The sequence below is a fragment of the Littorina saxatilis genome, linkage group LG9, assembly GCF_037325665.1.
Source record: "Littorina saxatilis isolate snail1 linkage group LG9, US_GU_Lsax_2.0, whole genome shotgun sequence".
NCBI classification, from domain to species: domain Eukaryota; kingdom Metazoa; phylum Mollusca; class Gastropoda; order Littorinimorpha; family Littorinidae; genus Littorina; species Littorina saxatilis.
The window spans coordinates 57,323,604-57,333,383 of NC_090253.1; the positions used below are offsets into that span (position 1 = coordinate 57,323,604).

Sequence of the window (9,780 nt, forward strand, 5' to 3'; positions counted from 1 at the left end):
CACGGGGGGAGGTTCGGACACCGAAGAGAGTCTGCACACAAAGTTGACTCTGTGAAATAAATTTCCGCCGAACCTGGGATCGAACTCACGCTGACAGCGGCCAACTGAATACAAATCCAGCGCGCTACCAACTGAGCTATATCCCCGCCGAGCCTTCATGAGTCTAAAACGTTAAAAATCCTGCACATGTGCTTCCATTCTGAAAAGGCATTGTTTTCTCAGAAGCTGCGATAAATAAATAAAAATTAAAAACAGGCCCACAATGTTTTTGCGGCTGTAGTTCAGTTTGCAGATCCTACACGATCGGTTTTAACGTTTCATTTTATTTCTGGAACGAGGCGTCCAAAGAATGTATACATGTTAAAAAGCTTGAAACAAAATCTGAAAGGAGCAAAAAACTGCAATAAATGATTGATATAGTATTAATTACACGTGCATATCCCTTACTACCGGTTGTACAATTTCTCAGACTTTGTTATCTCTGACACGATGCTATCTTCACGACATATTTTGAAATATAGTTAAAGACGACATTGAAAGAAATACTCTTTACCTGTAAAACTGTTGTCTCTAAGGGTAAGTACGACCGCCATTTGCACGCCGAGTCAAACGATAACTTCAGGTAGAGAGGCAAGGGACAGCAACGGAAGGCGTCCAAGAGAAGTCCTCTCTGATTGGCTGTCAACCGACGCTGTGAGGCCGCCAGCCATTGGTCCAAAATGTCGCTGACGTCGGACTCGGCCAATGCTGGAACCTCGTAGAAGTTGGACAGGTCGTCTTGGTACAGTGCCTGAATAAAGAAAAGAATTAGATTATAGTCACAACACGTCCTTTCAGTTTCAGTAAAGCTTGAAAATTATGCAATAAAAGTGCTGAAAAATGTACTTTGTGTCTGATGTACTACTACGTCATTTATCCTCTGTGTGAAGTCGATTCTCAATCGGTTGTTCTCTCTGGGACAAATAAAAGGCGAAACAATAGAAATGAATCAGAAGTTGTCACTGTGTGACGTCAATCCTAATCAAAAGTAAATTTTAAGGGGCTTATTGTCCGTCAGGTCTTAATTGCCTATATTGGACATGAATTGGTTTATACGATTCGAGTTTTTACGCCCTCACGGCTTTTGATGTATGCGTGTTTAGGTGGTATCAGCCATCTGCACTTATGGTAGAATGACCAAGATCTTTAACGTGCCATTGTGGTGACACGGGGGTGGGAGATGGATACCGTCTCTGGGTCTGCACATAAAGTTGACCCGTGTCCGTCCCGGCCCGGATTCGAACCAGCGACCTTTCGATCACAAGTCCAGTGCTCTACCACCTGAGCTACCCGGGCCCCAATCCTAATCAAAGACTAGTGACGGCTTATGGAGCAACCGGTCAAATGTACCAGATTCTACTTTACTCTCCGACATCACTAAACAAACAAAACGTCAGGTTAAGTTTTGCTCAATGATCTTCAAGTTTAAGCATTGCTCAGAGTAAGCGGTTCTTCTAAGCTAAGACAATGAGGGATAAAAAACAATACGCAGGAGCCAGGTCAAACGTAGATACAGGAACAGGGCCGGACCAAATGAGTTGTAAGGGGTTCCTCCTTTTTTGGGGAGGCAAATCAGCGAAGGTGGGGGGGGGGGTACCTTTTTCTCATCGGATTTCACATTGAATCAAATTTGTTGGAGACACACACAAAATTTATTTTAAAAAACCAAAAAAACACTCAAAGCAAGGTACATGCTTTTTCCAGGGGTGGGGTTCCGGAACCCCTGGAACCCCCCCCCCCCCCCCCCCCTGGGTCCGGCCCTGCAGTAACAAACACAATTAAAAACTGTAAGACCCCCAAAATGTAAGACCTCTACCCTTTCAAGACTCTGTTTTGTCTGACTTATTATTCACAACCCCTGTCAATTTACCTCCCTTTCAAGACTCTGTTTTCTCTGACTTATTATTGACAACCCCTGTCAATTTACCTCCATTTTAAGACTCCCTCCTTAATCAGGCCTGAAAGTGGCGAGTATTGTAATTACTCTCCATGGCGAGTAGAAACATGTAACTGGCGAGTAGAAAAGTTCATCTACTCGCCAAAAGCGAGTCAAGTTGCTGAAGCAAATTGTTGGTTTGGCTAGTAAAGTTTGCTCTCTGGCTAGTACATTTTCAGAATCACTAGCCAAAGGCGAGTACACCATATTTTGTTGGACTTTCAGGGCTGCTTATTCCTCAAATTTATAGAGGTCTTAAAATGGGGGTTCCACTGTAACAAAACAATGTATCACCTGCAGAGTGGGCAGTGCCTCGTACTCAGGCTCCGGTAGCGTGGACACAATGACCTTGACCTTGGCAGGGAGAGTGGCGGGCAGCCAGGCCAGCTGTCTGGCACCATTAGCAGGGTCCAGCTGGTCAACCGAGTCCAGCAGGAGGGTCACGGGAATCCCCTCCGTGGGCAGCCTCTTCAGCAGCTGGTGCAGGAGGTCTATGCGCTCGCTGAGGCTCTGCAAGAACGAACGAATGAACGAACAATCTTGAATACTCAAGGATGGAGATTTGGTTTAAGCGTGTTTTATTCATTTGTCTTTGTTACACGTTTCAGACATAAAGAACGTTAACAAGCAGACTGCTCATGGACACGTTCTAAAACTGATAAGGAATACACATTTTCAAAAGATGGAGATTTGAGGCTGACTCTATCCCTTGCTGAAAACTGACACATAATGATGGAAACAGCTAACACATAATGATGGAAACAGCTAACAAAAGAAGACAATCGGAAACACACAGTATCGCTTGAAAATAGTGCTAACAACGTGATAAAAATCAAACGAGTTTGTCTCATGCACTGTGTGTCCAATGTATTATTAAGTCGTTCACTCTCTCTTTGGTGTTAAAGAACGGGTAGCAGGAGTCATGTGCATGAGAAAGTTACCAACTGGTTGGAAGCCAGCCGTGGGATCGGATTTGCTGAAATCACAAACGGACATTATAATTTCGGCCAATCCGACCATACGGATGTCTGTCTGTCTGTCTATCTATGTGTGCGCAGTGCGAGTCTCGTCTTATGTGTCTGCTAGTGTGTTTGCCTTCCTCTTTGCCTGCCTATTCTGTCCGTGTGTAAGTGTGCGCGCATGCGCGGACATTGTAAACTCACGTTAGGAAGAGGGTCAGGGGTCTTGCCAGTGACATGGGCTCTGACCACTAACAGCTGCTGCAGGATACTGGCCAGTAGGCTGACCAGTGTGGAACTCTCCGCCGTCGTCCCCATAAACCTGCCATAACAGTGTTCAATCAATCGCATACTTAAGTCTGAGTTTATTCCTGTGTTATTAGCAGTAGAATTACCACCACCGGCACCAATTCGTCGTCATTGACGTCGTCGTGACCACCTCCATCATCACCAGATCATCGTCACCGTCATCGTCGTTGACATCATTTTTATCATTACTATCATCATCATCATCATCATCATCATCATCATCATCATCATCATCATCATCATCATCATAGGACAATACGGCGTAGCATGGGATATCCAAGAAGAGCAACTGCGGATGCCAGCGGGCAGAGATTTTTAAACAAAAGGGGCTTGGTATTTAAAGGAATTCTGTCCGTATGTTTGTAGTTTGAAGAGCTTTTCAGAACTTTGCAGTACCGAGGATAAATATTTGGGAAGGGTGTTGCCAAAGTGCCGAAATGCGCGTTGTAAGATGCCATGAGATTCGCAAAGATTCTGATTGGCCATTTCCCCATGATCATGCTCAGGCCCACAGGGCCCCACAGAATATACCCAGGATACGTCAGGAGCCCCTTGAAGCCACAGCATACCGTATTTTGTGTGGCCTTAAGGGCATGCAAATGTGTATGCATCGGGTGCATCATCATCATCATCATCATCATCATCATCATCATCATCATCATCATCATCATCATCATCACCATCATCATCATCTTGCAACAGCAACAAAATACAGTCTATCTCGTCATTATCATTTCGCAATGAATTCTGCACAAATATCTTTCTGAAATAATTTCAATATATTCTTCTTCACAGTGAATTGTATCTTTACCTGAGCACAACAGCGCCCTTGCCTTGGTGAATGCTCCAGACCTGTGTTGCAGCCATCGCCATGATGGAAGTCTTCCCGCATCCTGAAGGGCCGTGAACTACCATCACCTTATTGCTGGAACCCTTGAGGTACTCGGAGGTACGCTGTCAAGAAGAACAAATAAAGAGAATTCAGGAAAGTAGACTGAAAGAAAAGTGTCTAGATCTTCCCATGTGAACCAGCATGTAAACCACTGAGGATCTGTTCAGGCACACGGGAGAGATCAGTCTTTTTACTGGACCAATACAACACGTGTCTGCCTTGCAAATTAATTTCACAAAGTGAAACAAGTTTCAGTCATAACAAAGCATCCCTCTTGTGTACATATTGATTGAGGCGTATCTTACACTTAAAAAGAAATGAGTAAATTAAAAAATATCCCACTCAGTTGTGCTGCTCTGATGTGAAATTTATGTTTCGTTTTGAATGAAGCATTTGCAAAAACAAACAAAAACAAAAAACGCAAGCAAGCGCTGCTACCCACCCCCTCTCTCTCTCTCTCTCTCTCTCTCTCTCTCTCTCTCTCTCTCTCTCTCTCTCTCTCTCTCTCTCTCTCTCTCTCTCTCTCGCTCTCTCTCTCTCTCTCTCTCTCTTGGTCTTGTGCCTGTCTTTCTGTCTGTTTGTCTGTCTGTCTGTATCTCTCTGTCTCTACTCTCTCTCTCTCTCTCTCTCTCGCTCTCTCTCGCTCTCTCTCTCTCTCTCTCTCTCTCTCCCCTTCATTAAATCATACTCACTTCCAGGGCATCTTGACGTCCACAAAAAGTGCGACATTTTCCTTGACAGAAGCTGGCGTGTTGCGTCACTTCTTCCACAAGGGGAGTAACTCTTTCAGCTTGTTGGCGATCCAAGATGGCCTCTTCAACCAAGCGTTTGACATAGTTCTCAAAGTCGCGACCAAGTGTGTTGAGGTATTCCCTGTGGCCTTCGTTTTTCTCAGGGTTGATTCCTGTGTATAAACGGGAAGAGACACTCATGAGGATCTTGTCCGCCTGCTAAAGTGCATCGTTTGGTCTAACCGCCCAGCTAGTTCCGTTGAAGAAATAAGACCGAACATCATGTCGTAATGTTGGGAATCTTTCGGTTCATTTACGCATTCAGATCGTATGCACTTCCTTTACGAATGTGCAGTAAGGCAAGACACTACATTTAGCGAGTACTTGAAAATACAAATGTAACTACTGTCTAAGTCAAACACATCGTCTTTACTATCGGTATACACCCGGTGGACAATACCGCTTTAATAAAATCCCTAAATCCCCTCTAAAAAAATAAGTTCAGCTTCAGATCAAATTCAACCTCAGACAGCTGTTCTCCCCTTAGCTTACTTCTACTGTTTAAGACGAGTCATCAGTTATAATCAAATTGCAGGTACATCTATTCAGAATCTTCAATCAAGCCTGATTAACTAACATCGAAATTATCCGGAATTATCGATTCAAACACACTGATGTTCTTCCATCTGGTCAACTGACCCATGGGGCGCGTACAGAACGTCCGCACAATGATGATAAAACATGATTTTATTATCAATATATTATATCTTATACATGACGCATTTTCTCTAACGAAGAACACAGATTTAACACCATAACTGTTTGCTTTCATTTACCTGCTTCGGGATCCCACGTGACACTGTATCTATGCACGTGATCAGGCGGAAGTGATGACGTCATTTCCTCTTTCAGCTGTTCCAGCAAGTGATGCGACTCTCTGTTCTTCTTCTCACTGTCTTTGCAATCTGATGGAAGAAACCCTCAAAAATTATTCTGGAAATTGGTGAACGCTCACATACATTTCTTTTTTTGCAGTACTGATATCAAAACATCTTTGACAGAATGACATGCCAAACTCGCTTCTAATTCAAAATCAACAGGTTGTCTTGGACACGCTGCTTTGTTGTTACTTTTGTTTGTTTGTTTGTTTGTTTGTTTGTTTGTTTGATTGATTTATTGATTGTTTGTTTGTTCCGCGTAACACTCGCTTTGTTATTACTACAGTATGTTTAAGTTTTATCCCAAACAATCTGACGAGAAAATATAAAAATTCTGCCTCCGATCAACAACCATGTGAATATAGTATCACACGTCTAAATAATGTTGGTAACAATAACTGTTTTAGGACATCGTGATACAGAAGTATGGACTTGAAAAATCACACAAACGATGACAACGAGTTGATGTACAAGAACCATGTTTGAAACTGACCTTTGAATCTACTGGCCAGTCTGTCCGGAGGTAGCGAGTCAATGTCCGCAATCTGTCTGTAAAACCACAGACTTCTCCCCGGCATTGATGGCTCTGACAGGATCCCTTGTCTGATCTCCGCTTCTGTCACTGAAACAGACAAATATTGTTTTGTGTGATGCAGAATCAAAGAAAAACAAGAATGGTAAAGTACTGGAACTTTTTGAATTTAACAAAAACAAGACAAATTTGTTCAAACTAAATTTTGTTTTAGACAGCTGTTAGTGTTACAATTAAAATGGTCCAGTACCTCACCATTCTTGTTTTTGTTGTTTTTTATTCTTGATTTTTGAACGTTCGCAGTCTATCTGTTTTTGGATTTATGTCATATGATGCACATATAAGTATTTTACAGCCGTTTGTCTCAACAGGGAACAGATTTTTTTAACACAGAAGGTTACTTTATGGATTCTTTTAATTACATAAAAACCAAACATACACAAGTTTGTCGACCTATGATCTTTGTAGTGGACAAATATACAAATACTTATGAGGCCAAAAAAAACCACACACACACACACAAAACTTTATCTTAACATGCCTATGGTCAGAGTTCAAAGGAATTACAAAAGGAATGCCTGTCCTTTTTTATATCAGGGAATATGAACGGTTTGTGTGTGTGGTTTTGTTTTGTTTGGTTGGTTTGTGTGTGTGTGTGTGTGTGTCTGTGGTTGGTGTTGGTTTGTGTGTGTGGTAGTTTCCTGGAATGTAAATACTGCCTGGACCATTGAGGGATAAATGTATAACCCAAAACTTCAGGAAATGTACATAACTACACCCTGAAACATGGGCTCATCTTCTAAACATATGCCCTGGCTTGGTTCTCCGCAGGTTTGGTCCTCAAAAGCAGAGAAAAACAATCATACCAACTTACCTGATTGCACTAAAGCGTGTGCACGCCCAGGACTAAGACACGTGGGAGCGGCTTGACCAATCGCTTCCAACATTGCTTCCATCTCATTCCACCATTGGTTGGCGGCTTGTGCGCGTGCTTCCTTTTCATTGGACTTGTAGTCTGGCAATTGGGAGCTGATTGGCTGAAGGACGTAGGTGGACGGTACCGAATTCTCGTCAAGTTTAAACCATCTGTTACACAAAATTTAGTGATATTGTATACCATACGAACCTGCAGACTAAAATGTAGACATGAAATAGAATTGCATGTAATCAGTTACAAGTTGTAATTGCTCGATCCTCTAAAAACGTTTAGCTAACTTTTGCCAGGTCTTTTCGCTAAACAATTAACCTCATTTCCAAATATAATTGGAATGTTGGTTTAGTCCAAGACATTTTTTTCAGTTTTCTGAAAGTTTTTGAACTTGGTGTGAATGCACGCGAGCAGCAAAATATTGTATAAAGAGGGGATACACACCAACGCACAAGAGAGAAGGGGAAACGTAGGCTATAGATGCACACGACTGCGAAGTTATGCTAATACTGGAAAGGTTGTGGAGAGTGTTTGTGAGCAGGATTACATAACTATTTGGTATTTGTCAACGCTCGGAATACATGAATTTGATGTTGTTGTTGTTGTTGGTGGTGGTGGTGGTGGTGGAGGTGGCGGTGGTTGTATTGATGTGTGCGGTTTATTTCTTCTCTTTATTATTTTGAATCTAGATATGACTTAAAGTCAAAAATGTACAAAAGCATCATCATTACTTTCGTTTTAAAGTTGAAGTATTTCTTGCTTACTCTGTGAGGAGATCTCTAACAGACTCTGTGGGGATAGCTTCCAGCAGCTGTTGGAACTCTGTCACCTCAAACTTCCTGGGGAAGCAACGGTAGCCATACTTGTGGGAGAGAAACGTCTGCAAATACATGTATATATATATATCAAAGGTCGACTTTGACTTCACACTTTTGTTTGTAGGAGTAGAATAAAAGCAATGGCAACATCTTGTAGCGAGGCTTCGTGGATTCAACAAAAGACAACCTAACTGAGTGATATTTGCGGAGAGTTCTACAGCTATACCTTTTAAGGTTAGGGTTAGGGTTAAACCCTAACTCTAACCCTAACCCTAACAATTTAAACTAAGATATGTACCCAGAAAATTTAGTCACGAGAGAGAGAGAGAGAGAGAGAGAGAGAGAGAGAGAGAGAGAGAGAGAGAGAAACAGACAGACAGACAGACAGACAGACAAACCGGCAGACCAACAGAAAGAGAGAAGGGTAGAAAGAGAGAGAGCGTGTATGAGAGAGTTTGTGAGTTAGCTACTTAGTTAGCAGATAAAGTTTCCTAACATATTATTATCAATTCTGCGGGACACAATCCCCACGTTGAGGCATTCTACGAAGTGACCTCTTTACCTGTACCACACACCACAAACAGGCACACACACACATCACTCACCACAAAACAAGGTCCAGTGGAGAGCTTCTTGCACTGGTCAATCTCCCTGAGACAGAGGTCAGTGGTGCGGTGGTCATCTGTGGCCTCGTCCCTGATCCCCCACCTCATGTCCACCACCTGGAACTGGTACCCCCTCCCCTGGCACCACTCTTTGAGTCGCGGGTACACGTGTTCCATCAGGCTGTTGCGCTCATGGCGGGTATCTGTGAAGGATAAGAGGTGTCGTAGCATTTGTACCTGGAAATAATTTCCTATAGCCTGATAATCATTGTGCGAAGTCGACTTCGCGAACTCTACTTCACGAAGCTCACTGCTCGAAGCTTTGGTGCTAAATTTTCGGTAAAATGACTGTAAATGTTGTACTTTTGGTTCTCAATGCAAGGGAAACAACTCAATGTTTCCCCGGGGATGATGTCCCTTACTTTTGCCATCATCATGGCGTCGTGCTTATGATTCAATAAACCGTCAACACCAAATCCACCGTTGTCGCTGTTCCATATGTCCCTCGACATCGATCATCATCATCATCATCATCATCATCATCATCATCATCATCATCATCATCATCATCATCATCATCATCATCATCATCATCATCATCATCATAATACCGGAACATGGTAATCTTGAACTTTAGTGTGTTAAATTCATAGCTCAAAATTCAGAGGCATCTAACTTCTAAGCCTCCAAATTTGCAGAACCTGCATTTGTAAGTATAATAAGTTATTTTAGATCCCTTTGAAGTCACGAATGAACTGTACCTTTGTGTACGATTGCATTTCGTTTACATGCGTCAAAGACGAAATTATCCGTGAATTCCAACAGGGGACGTAACTCTGTCGTGTTAATGATGTCCCTTGGTTGAAAACGTAAGCTTTTTGGTGTCATTTTCGTCGATCAAACAACCAAATTAATTAATTATGCTTAAGTTTGGAGCTCAATCCATCCATTAATTTCACGACAAATGTTCTTTGCCTTGATTACAGGGACTTGTATCAAAAATAAGTAAAGAATGCCACTGAATTATGAGCTATGAATTTAGCACGCTAAAGTTCAAGATGACCCGGAACATTATAATGACTTCACGACGTCT

General features: G+C 42.4%; 1 protein-coding gene across 1 annotated transcript in view; it reads right to left on the reverse strand.

The window, feature by feature from the left end:
- Positions 1-9,780, reverse strand: part of LOC138976560 (NACHT domain- and WD repeat-containing protein 1-like) — a 42,534-nt gene that overhangs the window by 30,780 nt on the left and 1,974 nt on the right. The window contains exons 3-12 of the mRNA XM_070349405.1: positions 8,688-8,890; positions 8,029-8,144; positions 7,211-7,422; positions 6,298-6,426; positions 5,703-5,831; positions 4,828-5,039; positions 4,055-4,197; positions 3,139-3,256; positions 2,270-2,485; positions 554-790 (exon numbers count right to left, since the gene is read on the reverse strand). Of these exons, the coding sequence (XP_070205506.1) occupies positions 554-790; positions 2,270-2,485; positions 3,139-3,256; positions 4,055-4,197; positions 4,828-5,039; positions 5,703-5,831; positions 6,298-6,426; positions 7,211-7,422; positions 8,029-8,144; positions 8,688-8,890 (1,715 nt within the window). The remainder of the gene's footprint in view (positions 1-553; positions 791-2,269; positions 2,486-3,138; positions 3,257-4,054; positions 4,198-4,827; positions 5,040-5,702; positions 5,832-6,297; positions 6,427-7,210; positions 7,423-8,028; positions 8,145-8,687; positions 8,891-9,780) is intronic.